This window comes from Thalassophryne amazonica, chromosome 11, assembly GCF_902500255.1.
Source record: "Thalassophryne amazonica chromosome 11, fThaAma1.1, whole genome shotgun sequence".
NCBI lineage: Eukaryota > Metazoa > Chordata > Actinopteri > Batrachoidiformes > Batrachoididae > Thalassophryne > Thalassophryne amazonica.
In genome coordinates this window covers 61,148,038-61,164,737 of record NC_047113.1, presented here as the reverse complement: position 1 = coordinate 61,164,737, position 16,700 = coordinate 61,148,038, and the positions used below count along the sequence as shown (strand labels likewise).

General features: G+C 44.8%; 1 protein-coding gene across 2 annotated transcripts in view; it reads left to right on the top strand.

Annotated features, from left to right (window-relative positions):
- LOC117520634 (rab11 family-interacting protein 1-like) overlaps window positions 1-16,144 on the top strand; it is a 39,029-nt gene extending 22,885 nt beyond the window's left edge. Inside the window, exons 3-6 of one of the 2 annotated variants that reach the window (XM_034181941.1) lie at window positions 971-1,568; window positions 2,226-4,685; window positions 7,404-7,509; window positions 14,941-16,144. In XM_034181941.1, the coding sequence (XP_034037832.1) occupies window positions 971-1,568; window positions 2,226-4,685; window positions 7,404-7,509; window positions 14,941-15,201 (3,425 nt within the window). In that variant the 3' untranslated portion in view covers window positions 15,202-16,144. Of the gene's footprint in view, window positions 1-970; window positions 1,569-2,225; window positions 4,686-7,367; window positions 7,510-14,940 lie in introns of both variants that reach the window. The other variant, XM_034181940.1, reaches the window with a different exon arrangement.
- The last annotated feature ends 556 nt before the right edge of the window (window positions 16,145-16,700 follow it).

Sequence of the window (16,700 nt, the reverse complement as noted above, 5' to 3'; positions counted from 1 at the left end):
AAAACCTCCCTCTTTCTCATTTCCGCTGTCATTAAAATATACGGAAATGTGTTTTTTTGATATACAAGTCACACCAAACTGTAAGTTGAACCCCAAGGAACGCCTTGGGGTTCCCCCGGAGGAGCTGGGGGAGGTGTGTGTAGATCGGGAGGTCTGGGCGGCTTTGCTTGAGCTGCTGCCCCCGCGACCCGACTCCGGATAAAGCGGAAGAAAATGGATGGATGGATGGAAGTCACACTAAACTATAAGTGTCAGGACCTTATAGTGTCAGGACAGGTAGAAAGCCACAAATGTCAACAATGGGCATGTAGAGACAAACACCAAAACAAAAGTGAAGTTTTGGGCTACTGGAGAACCTAAGCTTCTCCTCAAGCCCATATTGAATGTTGTACAAGGCTAGAACACATTTCTGCGTATCCTGGAGCTAATTAGCAGGACCTAGGAGAGCTACAGCTGCCATCATTTGCCTCAAGTAATCAGGTACTTTGGTCTATTTATGTCTCAGTATAGGTATTGAACTGTTTTAATCCATCTGCTCAAAGTGGGTTGTACATCCGTAGCGCAACACCATGTCAGTGCAATAATAGTCCACTGGACCATGAGATCATCTGATGCTTTGTAATGTTGATCAAGCATCAAACATGACCATACAGTATTTTTTAAGTCAGATATTTTACCAAAAGTCAAAGTAAGTTTCTTAAGGTTTCTCCCTTGTTTCATTTGGGGTCACCACAGCAGACCCAAGGAGGACCTGCATGTTGATTTGATGCAACTCCATATGACATGGAGAATGGGCAGGGGGGTCTTGAACTGGGAACTTTTCTCCCTAGAAACAAGCCCTCTAACCGCATGGTCGCCACCCCCTTTACCAGCTGTTAATCAGATACCATTTTCTGATTTTTATGGACTGTACACTTTGACAAAAGGAACAGTTTGATTTTTATTTTTATTTTTTTTCTTTCCCCAACAGCTCTAACGAGCCAGCACACCACAAAGGTTCTGACACACAAGCGAGCCTTCAGCGATGAAGCAAGTAAGATCGTGACATCTGTGCCCCGACCACTGGAATCTGTCAAGGGACAGACAATGACTCAGTCCAAATCTTCTTTGTGTATAAATGGGAGCCACATCTACAACTCTGAGCCCTCAACTCCCAAGAACTCAGGAGCTTTCTCATCCAAGCTCATCCTGCTTGAGAAATGTTCCCCACTCTCCCGTTCCCTGCAGAACCTCACAAAGCGTGGCGACGACAAAGCTTGCTTTGCAGAGGGCCGACGCTGGTCCTTTGACAAGACAAAGAAAGAAGAAAAGGAGGAAAAGGAAGGTCAGGCATCATCTCCCTCAGTTGAGAGGGCTCAGGCAGCCGGTCCCCCCATGCAGGCGGCGATGCCAGCACCCTCCTCTGTTGCTCTTTCACCCGACAAAGGCAGGAAGCTAAGAAAGGGATTATTCTCTGGAGGAAGAAGTGACTCTCTCCCAGCAAAGTCAGACCTAAATCAGACAGCTTCTGCATCTGAAGGCAGGCTCAGAGGTTGGTTTGGTTCCAGTGACTCCCAGAACAAGCCAAGGTGAGTTAGGAGTCATTTGTAGACTCCTCTCAAGGCTGAGTGGTGTTTGATCAACGTTCAGTACCTTCTAGACAGGAACCTGAGCTCAGTCTTTCTTCTGCATCCTGCTCATTTTAAAATAAAATTGATTTATTCCATGCTTTGCTGCATCATCATGATCATCTGAAACAATTTTTCCACAGCACTTTACAACTTGCACATCGGTTTTTCACGGTCCATGTGTGTCTGTTTTTGTGTGTCAAACATGGTATGTACAGTGGTGTTGGAAATTTTGTTTTTGCTGTTTCTTTACATACAAAAGGCTGTGATGCAGACGTATCCATGCTGGTATGAGCTCACTTAACAGCAGCGGAGAAAGTCCTGAGTGGCAAAATCCTACAATACCATTGCTTATTTCGTTCTGCAGCTTAATTATTTTGCAACTTTGTTTATCTTTTTTAATTTAAATTGTGTTCTTGTTTCCATATTTCTTTTATTTGGCCAGTTCTCCCCACCCCTTTACTGCTATTTACAAACGGAAATTAATTACTTTATTTAACAGCAAATTATCCCACGTTGCTATGGAATATCAACTGTGGCTGTTTTATTATTTTCCTGATTTGGTCACCTGGCACATCATTAACTAAGAGGACTACTTGTGCCCTATTTCCTCCACAGGCTGGAAGTTTCTCCTAAGGTAGAAAGCAGCTCAGATGTGCCCCCTCCCATCCCTCCTCACTCCCCTGTCCTGCCTCAATGCTCCTCTCCCTCTGCCTTCCACACTGGTCATGTATCACCCCAAAACGGGAATCACACTAATCCCTTCACTCCCTCTTCCTCTCCGTCTTCAAACTCCATCTCTCCTTCCAACCCTTTCTTCCCTCATATGCAGCACAACCCCTTCTTTGAGGAACTCATAGCTGAAGAGTCACAGAGGTCTCCTCCTTTTACATCTTGTTCCCCTTCTGGTTCATCCCCCTTTTCTTACCCTACTCCGCCCTCGCACCCGTGCATGCCCAGCTCTGGTCATGATGTCAATGCAAAGAGTTTGGCTTGCATAAAGCGTGAACGCCCCAGGCCAGTAGCTCGGCAAATATCTCTTCCAGCATTATTACGCAGACAAGCCACACCAGCCCACCCGACCCACACCACTACTCGCTCTTTTTCAGAGAGTGCAGGAGAAGGGGATGACTCCTTTGTTGCCTTTGCCTCTAGCAGGCTCCACACTCCTCAAGGGACTGTTTCAAACAAACAACCTAGATCAGGCTCAGTGTCATCTCACAGACTTAGTAGCTACACAAATAGCCTACTACAGGAGCTGCAGAAATCTGAACAAGAACCTCCACCTTTACCTCCAAGGAGACTTTTAAAAAGTACGGTGAATGAGATCTATTCTGATGGTTGGCTACACAGAGGTCAGGAGCTCGCCGTCCACAAAGAAGCATGCCTTCTCTCACAGACTGGTGCAGCTTCACTGCAACATGGTAGAAACATGTGCAGTGTATCTCCAGAACTTCAATCCAGCAGCGAGACTTCAGATTCGCCCAGCATTTGCTCGGAATCTCACAAGAGCCTTACTTCACCGGAATGCATTTCTGAAGAAAAGCTGAAGAAGTTCAAATACGAACCTTTGGAAGATGTAACTGACTGCTGGGGTGGGATGTTGTTTGAAGAAGACTTATATGGACGTATTGGCAGAGTAAACTATGGACAACCCAAAGTAAAGGTGGACCTTTTATCCACAAACACTAAGGAACGTGCTGTAAATAAGAACATACATAAGAACTGTGATAGTTCTCAAAAAGCTGATATGACAGGACTGAAAATGCTTCTTAGTAGTGATATATCTGTTTCAGATCTTTTGAGCATGTCTTTTGAGACTCGACCCAAGTCTGACGGAATGACTTTAGGTGGTACTCCTGCCAAGCTAGAGCAGACAACTGAGACCAACTGCGTAAATAATAATGTGTCTTCCACACTAACTGTGGACAATCTGAACACAAACATCAGTAATTTAGACTTTAGTTTTATCGACTCCGAAGGTTCCTCTCAGTCAGAAGTTGATGACGCTCTTAAAGGTTTTAATGCTTTAGAGGGTTCACGAATCGCAGTTCTCCCGGAGGAGAAAGTGCCCACATCAGATGACATGTCCTCTTCAATGGATGGATATATACCTGAGAAGACCTCTGCTTTTAAACAAACCACTTCATCAGATAATCTGTGCAGAGACTCTTCAGTTTACCAAGACAACTGCCGAGATTGTCAACATAAAGTGAATAATGTGGAACCACTTGATAACTCTGAGGTGAACAGGAATGATGATGTTCCTTTGTTCTCACAAACACCTAATGGACCAAATATTGAAAGTGGATCTAGAGAATGTAGAACAGGAGGGGCTGTAAAGCCACAAGGTGACTTTGACAATAATAGCAATCCAGATGTTCAGCTAGCCATAGCGAACCAGACTGAGTCATTATCAAAGGTGGTTAGTGCACGTTTGAGACCAAAAGCAATGATTCGGGGAAACTGCAGTAACGGTTCAAACAAGAAGAGCAGAAGTGACAAAATTGAAGAGGCTGAATTTGATCAGTTGAGGTCCCTGGTTCAAAATACTTCAGAAGTCAGTGAAGGACCACAAATCAGTCAATCAGCGCTTTCTACCCTAATGGCATTAGATAAGCAGGAATACTCTCTGGTTGATAACATCCATGTTTTCTCATCATTAGAAGCAGATGCACATACTAAACTCACAGAAAATCTTGTAACAGAGAAACTCCCTGAGGACAATTTTGAAGGCCTCCATGCAAAAGTGGCCCCAAACGTAAGAACTCCGTCAAAGATTGAACAATCTTTGCAAGTGCCTAAACCTTCTTCCGCCATCCCATCTGTACTCTCCCTGCCAGCTGACTGTGATGCTCAGGCTAAGGTCCACCTTACCGCTGTACGTTGCCACCCTGCACATCCCTCAAGCATGGGGCTCAGTGCTGAAGCCAGCCCAACTCTGTCTGTGCTCCCCTACACCTCCTCTTCCTCCTACTCTACCACCTCCACCTCTGACCAGCTCCTGGTCGATGCACGGCACTCACTTTTGCCTGAGGAGACACAGCCAGCTAACAACCTGCCCCTTCAGGAGAGCAGGTGAGACTCCTCACACGAAAATCCTCTGTAGAATGTGGGTTTTGTAAGGTGATAATGACCTGTGTTGATTTTGTTGGTCTGATATCTTGAATGTTTGCCTGGCTTGTCTGATCTTTCTGCGTTTTTAAATTCAACCTGGACATCCAAAGTGGTTGGATGATACCTGCCGCATTGTTCTTGGCTTTGCTTCACATTTTTGTTACTCATCTCATATTTTCATTTTTATAATTTTACCTTTTTCTTAACATGTGTTCTGCCTAAATCTGTTTCATTTCTGCAGCCATTTTGGGCACATGAAAATAAAATATTTATTCCTGCCAGTAGTAGGGCCATCATAGGACTTCTACTTTTACAGGTGCAAAGCCAAAAGGGGGCATAGGTTACATTATGGTGAAAGTTCTGTTTATTTGTTTGATCACTCCATCCAAAATGCTAGAATTCCAGAATTATTCAGTTCTGTAAAGTTACGATTAGAACAAAAGTATTGTGATAGTTTGGTTGATTTGACATTTGGCCTTGACCTCTGCTGCACATGCAGAGTGGTTTGAATTTAGCTGGATTCCCATATACTATGTTTATCGTCTGTCTGCAGTCCATTGAATAGTCACCACTCAAGTCAGTGTTTTCTTAATGCGTCCCAGTTGCGGCACTGCATACCTCTATGTACCACAAAGGCAGCATGTCTATTTTTGGTGGATGTCGGAGCTGAAACGCAACTGGATGGCCAATCAGATTGTCAGTAATCACATCGTCACACCCTCTCATCATGAGTATTAACAGCACAGTGCACTTACTCATTCTAGATGTAAAAAAAAAAAAAAAAAAAAAAATCTCCAAAAATATAGCTGGGACACAGCTCAACCCAGGCTCAATCTGGTGGTTGAAAAGCTGCAACAAATGACCAAAAACGCACCAAAGACATGACAGATACATGAAGCAACGCAAATGTACTATGTGGAAATCCGGTGTCGCCGACCGAACGCTCCCCCCTAAAAATCAGTCCGCCCTGCCTTCACTGTGCATGCGTCATTACCCGTGGTTCACCGATTATCACCTTGTTTCTTCTTAACACTGCACTCCAGTCATCATCTGTCTCAGCGACAGATATCTGAAGCTTTTGTACAACAATCATTTCCACATAAATTCAGCATTATTTCATCATAAAAGACGGAGGAAGCGATCAGAGCGCCGCGGCTACATGAACTGCTAGCTGCTCCATTCACTGTGCGTCCGTCATTTCAAAACATCACAGATTATTGCCTCATTTCTGCTTAAAATGGCCTTGTTTCTGCTTAAAACTGACTTTAGAGTGATTTAAGAGGTTTTACCTTATCATCTGATGTTAATAATCCCATTAATCCATTTGATAGCTTTGGGTGACGAGACTGTCTCAGATGAGCTGCTGAGATCCGAAATGATGAATGTGGAGGCAGAGCAGACCAATTTTTTTGGCCTAATTTTGGGGGAGGAGATGGGTGTCAGGCTCGTTCCTCGGGCACTCAGAGTTGCACTGAAGAACCAGACAACTAAATAATTCAGAAAACCCACATCTGGCCTTCCCCTGCCAGGAAATATAGACAGTTAATTGCTTCAGACCTGTTCTTAGGATCTTGAAACATTTATATCCGTCTAAGCATTTTCTTCCAAGCATGCATTGGGCGAGAGGAAGGGTAGACAAAAGTTGATACGCAGTCTGAAAACCAGCCGTTATGACTGCTGCTAATTGGCAGACGAGAGTATAGTGTGTTGATCTGGCCTGTGTTTCTGGTGGAAAGTGTCCACTTGCCTTAGAGTCCACTAGTCCTAAGGTCCGCTAGCCCTAGTGTCCACTACCCTTAGGGTCCACTAGTCCTAGGGTCCACTAGTCCTAACCTCTTTATGTTATTTGATGGAGTATATTACAACCCCAATCTGATTTTAAAGTTCACAAATAAATGTAATACTTTCAAATAGCTAACAAACTGGATCCAGTTTTGTTCAGTTTACAAAAATAAAACACATGATTCTGTTGACGTAACCATTAATCACCTTTAACCCCTTCTAAGCCTGTATATCCTACTTTTCCCACTTTTTATTTGTGAGATACTGACAATCCAAAATGAGACGGGTGGTAGGGGATTAATTGTACTTTGTCTGTAAATCTGTTGAATTTAAAATCAACAAATAATGGTAATTCACCATAATGAAATGTTTTTTTTAAATTGTCACACTTCTGTAACATTTCTTAACGTACTTAAGTGCAACATATACCCTACCATACATGTAAAAACAACTTAAACATGCTCTTCTTAATACTTGGACCCACTGGAATGTTCCCGTTTCTGGTTATGCACGTCAAAGCTCAAAAGTGCTTTATGGATTATGATGACGTATTGTTGACATGTGGTCTCTGGGTAAAGGAACACAAACAAAGTTTAGTGCTAATGCAAAACTACCTCAAAGTATGTACTGGTAGTTTATGCTCTTTTTTTAAGTTTGTTTCACATGGCAGTGGAGTTTTTCTTTGATCTCATTCTATAATATTTTTCCTTACAATATTAGTGATGGCAGTAAGCCATAATTCTTAATATCCTTTGTTGGTGAGGGTTGTTATCACTGCAAAAGGTTTATACTCTTTGGCTGCATATTGCAGTAAACATGTGTCTTTATTGAAATGCTAGTGCTGAGCTGTTTGCATTGCAGAACTCATCCAGTCAAGCCATTAACCTCTGTTGGTAGCCAATCGGAGAAGAAGGAAAGTCGTTCTGTTCTGGAGAAACTCAAGTCTACAATTCACCCTGGACGCTGCACTCAGCAGCCTGCAGCTGAGCCTGACAAGAGTCAGGTAATGTGACAAAAAAACACTACATTTATGACGCCTTCATGATGAAATTTTTAATGTTTCTTAATCCCCAAAGGGCCATTTCACTAATCTTATATATGAGATGCTTTAAATCTGGTAAAACTGGTAAAAATTTAGCAAAATGTTATTTGATTTCTATATGCTTAGGGGGTAAGCGGGGTCAGCATTTTCACTGGAAGTCGGTATGGTGAGCTCCATAATGACCTAAATCATCCGTTGAGTGGCGCAGAACCTGAGTCCTACTCCCACCTCCACGTTGGTGCCCCCTGGATTCCAACCAAAAGGAGTGGACGACTGCGGGTGCTTGGCGCAGTATAACCAGGCTTGCTCCAGGCGGGTGGGGCTCGTTAGCCATGGTCAGCTGCTCACCTACAAGAGGGAAACTCCGATAATAAACCCACGGGTGGGAGGGGCTCGTCAGCCATGGTCGGCAACCCACCTAGGAGACGGACACTCTGACGTCAAACCTGCAACCTGAGAACCTCACTGTCACCGTCCCAGCCTGCTAGGCCATTGCAGATTAACCTCGTGTTTATAGGGTGGGGCCAGTTTGCACGCACTGTACTTCACCTTAAAACTCCCCAGTGCAGGCCTAAGGACCCATCTACATTCACATTCTCCGACCGACAAACCAAAAGCCCTGCAGTGATGGGAAGTGGCATCATCAGGAGGAAGATGCCACTGGAAGCCGTAGTCTCAATCCTGCATGCAGGTGGCTCAGGATTTTGGTCGCCTGGTAGTCGACGACACCACTCGGCAGCATCCTGAGTGACCAGGCAGCCTTTTTTAGGGAGAACACTGCCTGCTCCACATGGAGAGGGGCGTGGAAAAGGTCACCTAAACAAAGTTTGTCTCCTCTACACCCAGTTGGCTACCCCTGGTCAACGGGCATCTTCACAGCGGTCGAACAAACATGAAATCAAATTCTAAGAAAAACAAGCAGAACTTGAAAGTAGCCTGCTGGAATATCAGGACTATGCTTGACAAGGCTGACAGCAGCCGCCCGGAACGCCATTCTGCTCTTAAAGCACATGAACTCTTTTGCCTCAACATCGACATAGCAGCTCTCAGCGAGTTCCGCTTCACTGATGAAGGCAGCCTCAAAGAGCAGGGTGCCAGCTACACCTTCTACTGGTCCGGGAAACCATCACCTGAAAGGCGCATGTCTAGTGTAGGACTCATGGTGAGGAACTCCATCACCTCCAAATTGGAAACACTGCTGACTGGCCACTCAGACCGCATCATGTCCATGAATCTATCACTGGATAGTAAGCATCATCTTACGCTCTTCAGTGTCTGTGCCCCGACCCTTCTGACAGATCCTGCGGATATAGACAGTTTCTGTTCCGATCTGCGCAAATTAGTGAACAACACGCCACATGCGACAAGGTCGCAATCCTTGGCGACTTCAACGCATGAGTGGGTAGGGACTCCAATGCCTGGAAAGGAGTCCTCGGAAGACATGGCATTGGAAACTGTAATGACAACGGGTGCCTTCTGCTCGAGTTCTGCACAGAGTACCAACTTGTCATCACCAACACCATCTTCCAACAGAAAGACCGTCTGAAAACAACCTGGATGCACCCCCAGTCCAGACATCGGCGCCTACTTGACTATGTGCTCGTGCGCCAACGGGACGTGAGAGATGTCCTACATACGAGAGTGATGCCCAGTGCAGAATGCCACACTGACCATCGTCTCATCCGCTGCAAGCTCAAACTGCAGTTCAAGCCTAAACCCATCAAGAAGGGCAACTCTGTAAAGCAATTTGACATTGGCAAACTGTGCTGGGGGTTGGTGAAAACCAAGTTCCAAGAAGACCTGCAGCAAAAGCTCATATCTGCCTGCACTGACATCCCCATCCCAGACACTCTGTGGGAGAACCTGAAAACAGCCATACTGACAACGTCCGAAGAAGTCCTTGGGCACACAAAGAAGAAAAACCAGGACTGGTTTGGTGGAAATGACAAGGAAATCCAGGACTTACTAGCAAAGAAGAGGGCAGCTCATCAGGCACACCTCGCACAACCAACTTGTCCTGTGAAGACAGCCACTTTTTGACACGCATGTAATACCCTATAGCGCAAACCTAGAGAGTTACAGAACGAATGGTGGGATCGCCTGGCAAGGAGAACTCAGCTGTGCGCGGACTTTGGCGACTACAGAGGCTTCTACGAAGCGCTAAAAGCAGTGTATGGCCCCATCCATCGGGTTCAGAGTCCCCTGTGTAGTTCAGATGGACAGGACCTCCTCACCGAAAAGTCATGCATCCTTGCCCGCTGGTCCGAGCATTTTCAAATCCTCTTCAGCGCAAACCGCACCATCCAAGATACTGCCCTTCTTCGAATTCCTCAACTACCACTCAAAGAGGAGCTTGATGATCCACCCACCATTAAGGAGTCAACAGAAGCTATCGAACAGCTGAAGATTTGCAAAGCAGCTGGTGTCAATGGCATTCCACCTGAAATCTGGATACACGGTGGACCTGCTCTGCACAACATGCTACACAAGCTTTTTGTGTGCTGCTGGGAGCAGGGCAAGCTGCCACAAGATCTTTGTGATGCCATCATCATTACCCTGTACAAGAACAAGGGTGAAAAGTCTGACTGCTCAGATTACCGGGGAATCACCCTACTTTCCATCGCTGGCAAAGTATTTGCCAGAATCCTCCTCATCAGGCTCGTACCGTCCATTGCCAAAGAAAACCTGCCAGAGAGCCAGTGTGGCTTCAGAGCTAACAGAGGCACAACAGACATGGTGTTTGTTCTCCGTGAACTCCAGGAGAAGTGCCGTGAGCAAAATAAGGGACTTTATGCTACCTTTGTCGACCTCACAAAAGCATTTGACACAGTGAGCAGGACAGGGTTGTGGCTTATCCTGGAACGCTCCGTTGCCCCCTTGAATTTCTACAGATGATGATCCAGCTGCGTGAAAACCAGCGTGGCCAGATTCAACTCAACGGAGACCTGTTGGAGCCTTTCCCCATCTCCAACGGCATGAAGCAGGGTTGCATCTTGGCACCGACTCTCTTCAGCATCTTCTTCAGTATGATGCTCAAGCCAGCTACAGAAGACCTGGATGATGAGGATGGGATGTACGTCAGGTACTATCTGGATGGCAGCCTCTTCAACCTTCGGCGCCTCCAAGCCCACTCTAAGACACAGGAGAGACTGATCCAGGACCTCCTCTTTGCGGATGACGCTGCCCTCGTCACCCACACAGAACAAGCTCTGCAGTGCATCACGTCCTGCTTTGCGGACGCCTCGCGGCTCTTTGGCCTCGAGGTCAGCCGCAAGAAGACGGAGGTTCTTCATCAGCCCACCCCACAGGACAAATACCACCAGCCCCTACATAATTATTGGCGATACAGAGCTGATATCAACTCAGCAATTCACTTACCTGGGCTGCACCATCTCATCTGATGCAAAGATCGATAAAGAAATTGACATCAGACTCTCTAAAGCCAACAGCTCCTTTGGCAGATTGTACAAAGGAGTTTTGAACAACAAAAACTTGAAGAGTAAGACGAAGATACTGGGCTGTTGTTCTCACCACCTTTCTCTACGGCTCAGATACCTGGGTGACCTATCGCAGTCACATCTGTCTCCTTGAGCGCTTCCACCGGCGCTGTCGCCGCTCCATCCTCAACATTCACTGGAGTGACTTCATCACAAACATTGAATTTATGGAGCAGGCTGAGATCCCTAGCATCGAAGCAATGCTACTGAAATATCAGCTCCGATGAGTAGGTCATGTCTCCAGAATGGAGGACCATCACCTACTGAAGATTGTACTGTATGGCGAACTCTCCACCGGCCATAGAGAGAGGTGCCCCCAAGAAACGATACAAGGACTGCCTCAAGAAGTGCCTCACCGCATGCCATGTTGACTACCAGTGTTGGTCAAACCTGGCTGCAGACCGTGGTGCCTGGCGCCACACGATCCACCAAGCTGTCACTGAATTTGAAGAGGAGAGGAGGAATGCACTCAAGATCAAGCGTCAGAGAAGGAAGGCCCACGCCACCTCTGCCGCCACACCGGATGTGATCTTCACCTGCAGACACTGCCCGTAGATCTACCTTTCCCGTATCGGACTGGTCAGCCACGAGCGTGCCTGCAGAAGACTACGTGGACAGCCTTCATGATCGTCGTTTGCGAAGCCAAGCCTTGATGAGGGGCTTAGATGAAAAATACACAATTTTTCAAAATATAGAAATATACAGTAATGTACACAAGTATTTGGAGTGTGAGCAATTTTGGTATTTTTACCACAGTGGAGTTGAAATGAAGCAATCAAGATCTGCTTGTAGTGCACCTTGGGGCAACTGTTTGTTGTGATTTGACGCTATATAAATAAAATTGATTTGATTTTATTTGATTTAGTGTCAACATTCAGCTGTAATTCAAGGGGTTTAAAAAATGCATTTACAATTTAGGAATGATTGTAATTAGAGAAGCCATCAAGGCAACCATGATAAAGGTGCCTTGACACTTGCATGAATTTGAGTCCCGCACTACCACACAGTTTAGCGTGTCAATGAGTAAACTGTTGTAAACTGTCTGTGAACTGTGCGCAACTGCGTGTCAGTGCACAGAGAAAATTTTGAAATGTTCAAAAATTCTGGCACACGTAAAGTTTGTGCCACTTGTGTGAACTAGCCACTTGCATGCGTGAACTAACATTATGCAACTATTTGCAAGCACTGCGTGTCACTGCATGTCGATGCGTGTCATTGCACGCAGTGCTTTGCACAGTTTATGCCCAGTATACAACAGTTTACGACAGGTTCACTCATTGGCATGTAAGATTGTGTGCCGGTGCGGGGATTAAATTCATGGAAGTGTCAAGTTGGCTTTTCAAGCGTACGACCTAATGACACACACTGGCATGACGAATTGCGCAGCAGTGTGGAGCCAAAATTCGTACAAGTGTCAAGGTGGCTTAACTCTGAAAGAGTAATCAACTTTTGTGTTGGAGAAATTGGGTATTGTGCAACTTTTGTCTGTTGCATACAGTGTATGGTTGCATCACCCGTTGCAGCTTCAGAGTGGAATATCACATACACAATGGCAAAGACATGGTATTTTAGCTTGTTTGCCAGAAAGCACATGGGAGACATGAGCCTAAATTTCATAGACTTTTGATTTCAAATTTATTTAGTTTATATAGCTCCAAATCGCAGCAAAGCTGCCTCAAGGCGCTTCTCACAAGTAAGGTCTAACCTTACCAGCCCTGAGAGCAAGTGGTAAGGAAAAACGCCCTCTGATGATATTAAGGAAGAAACCTCAAGCAGACCAGAATTTTTGAATTATACTTTCTTGAATAAAAATCCTTCTCTGTTTCGCTCCATAAAACGGTAACTGGTGATGCAACAGACACAAGTTGCACTGTGAAAAAATGGTAGGCATGTGCACATCCAATATATTAGGCCAGGTGCAGGATAATCAGGAATTGTAGACAGAAAAAAGAGGGAAAATCCGCACACTGGTTTAAAGCTCCCAAAATCTTTTTATTGACTAACAAAAGCAACGTTTCGACCGCAAGGTACAGTTTCTTCAGTTACAGCCACAGAAGCCTGTAACTCTGTCAGAGTTGCCATGGGTGTCTTGGTGGCTTCCCTCACTTTTCTGATCCATTCATTCAGTTTTTGAGCCTCCTCCAGACATACTTACCACACAATACCATACTGTTCACATTTAATAATGATTTATGTAAATGGAGGTCTAATAGCCCAGTCACACGGCACTTAACGAAGGGCAACGAAGCCCTGACACAACAAGAAATCTGGACTTTCGTTGCCTTTCGTTGGCATCGCTTCATTCCTGCAGCTGGCAGTTCGTCAGGATTTTTAAACTGTTGAAACATTTGAACGAAGGGCAACGAAAACCTCAATTCGTCCGTGTTTCGTTTTGCTGTCGTTCTTGACTTTTTTTAATCCTATGTTTAGTTTTTGTAACGTTATTGTTTAATTTGACTTCGTTGGAGCAGCTGAGTGTTTTCACACAGTGTAGAAGCTGGTCTGTGAGCGCTGAGGCTGCTGCTGTGTTGGTGTACCGTCGGAAATTACAGGGCAAACTCAGCCTGTTTGCTTGGATTTTTTTTATCTGGGTGGAGAGTCAGGTTCAGTGGGCTCAGGCACCTTATATAGGGAAAAATTCATCTTTTGTGTGGATACAATTACCCTAATTAGTTTGCCACAAGCAACTGCTGAATTTGAAACAACAAAAAAGATGTGTAATTTCCGACGGTACTTGAATGCAGCATTAGCGGCAGCAGCAGCTGCTGCGTGTGCTTATTATTTTTTATTAAATATAACAATATGAATGTAGGAATGACAATCCAGCCCTTATGTACATGTGGCAATGGGTAGATAATTAAAATGACTATATAAAGAACTGTTCTGGAAGACAGAATTCACGTTGTGGATCAGCTGCAGCTGGTGGAAATAACTGCACATGTGAGTCAATGCGCGCATTCACACGCACTGATCAATTTACTGCTCTGATATATTCAATCATCTTTACACTTATGCTTATTCCCTCTTTTGACAGTTTTCTGTTCTAAATCAATATATATGGCTTAGTAACATAATATGGTGATAGATCAGCGACCATGGCACACCATTTATTTATTTTTTAAATTGGAGCCAGACAGAGCGCGCAGCGTGTCGACAGACAGTGTGGATTCTGATGATGAAGGAGATGATCCCTCTTTTATTCTGGATGAGGAACCAAAGCAGGTGGTCCACTGACGTGCACATAGATCTCCACAGCTTCTGTTTGCAGTTTCTCCAGGACTCAGGCGCTATGAGCTCCGTCCCAGCGCCGAGTTCTGGAACTCAGAGATGCAGACACACACTGCTCCAGCTGTGGCTCCAGGCGCATTTCGTTTAAAGCGTCGAGATCGTTAGCTTCGGTTTTGTTAATTTCCTCTTTTGTCCCTTTTCCGCTCTTGCTTCGCAGGCTGTTCGGTGATAAAGCTCTTTCGTCCACCTTTTCTCAACAAATAGTGACTTTTTTTACTTTTTCCCTTCGTTCAGGCATCGTCGTGTGCCGTGTGACTGGGCCATAAAACATGCGGTGACTTGAGAATGTTCATGTATCCAAACTATCTGTAAAAGTGATGATTTGTATTTACAATTATCCTCACATTTAGTTTGTCTGATTACAGTACTTATGGGCTCTAAAAATGGAGGGACGGTGTATAAAAATGGGTGTAATTCCCAAATGTTTAATGCAATATTTTTGTTAAAAACCTTGAACCTCTACACTACAACCACATCTTGTCTTGTTATCAAACGTCCCAAATTACAGGCTCATATGTGAAATAGAAAAAGGTGAACTTCTTAGAATTTAGGCTTCTACACCTTTTAATATGTACGTCTGTACTCTACATTTTGGTGATCTTGGCAGGAGGTGACAGTGGACAACTCTGAGCAGTACCAGCACCTGACCAACATGGAGCTGATCTCCCTGCTGCTGCAGCAGGAGATGGACATGCAGAAACAGCGAGCAGCCTCAGAGCGACAGGAGGCGCAGCTGGAGAAATGTGAGGCAGAGCTGAAAAAGGTCAAGTTACAGGTTCGAGACCTTGAGGACTACATTGATAATCTTTTGCTGCGGATCATGGAGCAGACGCCCACGCTGCTTCAGGTTCGCTCCAGACATAAGTGACCACAGCACCGAAGTGCAGACAGTGTATCACAGATGCTGATTAAATACACTAATGAAGACTGGAAATGAGATAGTCAGACCCTGATCTCACTGTCACTGAGGTCTCCTCACTGCTAATACTGCCCTCTTAATCAAGACACATTTATTACCCATCATGCATGCTGGTTACAATCCCAGTTAAGCATGAATACGAGCAGCACAAAGTCGTAAGAGAAAAGCTTGTATCAAAGCGGATACAGGTGGTCATTTTAGCTGTGCTTACTAGATTAAGTCAGTTATTAGACATTTAAACTGCTGATCAACTGCTTTTGCATAAAATACAGGTAAATGTAGTCTGTTTGTGGGGGTGGGAAGGGATGCAGTTAATGCATTCTTCAGGGTTTATAGGCTCCAGAATGCAGATTTTGGATATAAAGCAGTTGAATTGCAACATATAATATCAAGATTTTCTTCCAGTTGCACAAAATGTGAGGCGGACAAAAGGGGACAAAACATGACTTTGATACATGTGTTGAAATTGAATGCGTCACAAGAAATAATGCTGCTCTGCATAAGGGAACACTACAAAGTAGTTGTTTCTGCATTAACGTTGCTGTATTATAAGCTAACAGCCTTTATGACCCACAAAAAAGAAACACTTGAAGAGGAAAAAGTCTTAATTCTTCAAATAATGTGTTCTTTAAATAGATGTTTTAGATTACAGGATGATAAAGATGTGGATGGTTTAATATAATTTCTTGTGTGTGTGTGTGTCTGATGTTTATGTTAAAATGACAGTGTTATAAAGCATTACTGTGTTAAATGAGGTTTTTTGTTTTTTATAAATCATGTAACGGTTATATGTTCTCTAATGTCCTTCCACATAGCGCTGTTGGAGCTTGTTGCTATGCTTTACATGACCGCAGTACTGTACTAGGAGAAAATAAAGCGCACACAATGAAAGAGTGAACGTGTCCCGTGGGCTTGTCAGTGACCTGACCTGTGTGATCCCTCAGTCAGCTCAGGTTTTGGAGGAGTACCTCACGTTGTTGCATCCACCACACCGTAAAACCCCCATAACTCCTGGATAGAAACCCCCACAGGGAGACAACCCCCCCCTCACAAAAGTAGCATCTATCTTACAGCCACGTGATAAATGGGCATGTCATTGGGCTTCTGCAGTTGCTGGGGTTCTCAGTGCTGAGGCACCTGCAGGCCACATTGCCACAGTGTCGGAGCTGACGTTACGTTAAAATGCAAGTAGAGCACCTCATGCGAGGCTCCCCAAGCCACCGTGATACCATGCTATTCCAGGCATAGCCAAGGATCCCCTGGAAGACATAGTACTAAAGACATCCAGGTCTCACAGCCACTCACAGGAAGCATCATGACCCCAAAGATTTGAATCTTGGTTTTCCTGCAGAGGTATCGGCACAACCAAACAACCTCATGACTCCATAAGCTCTTTGCAGGCATCTCTCGATCTCCAAGGCTGCAGACACCTGAAATCTCTCAACAAG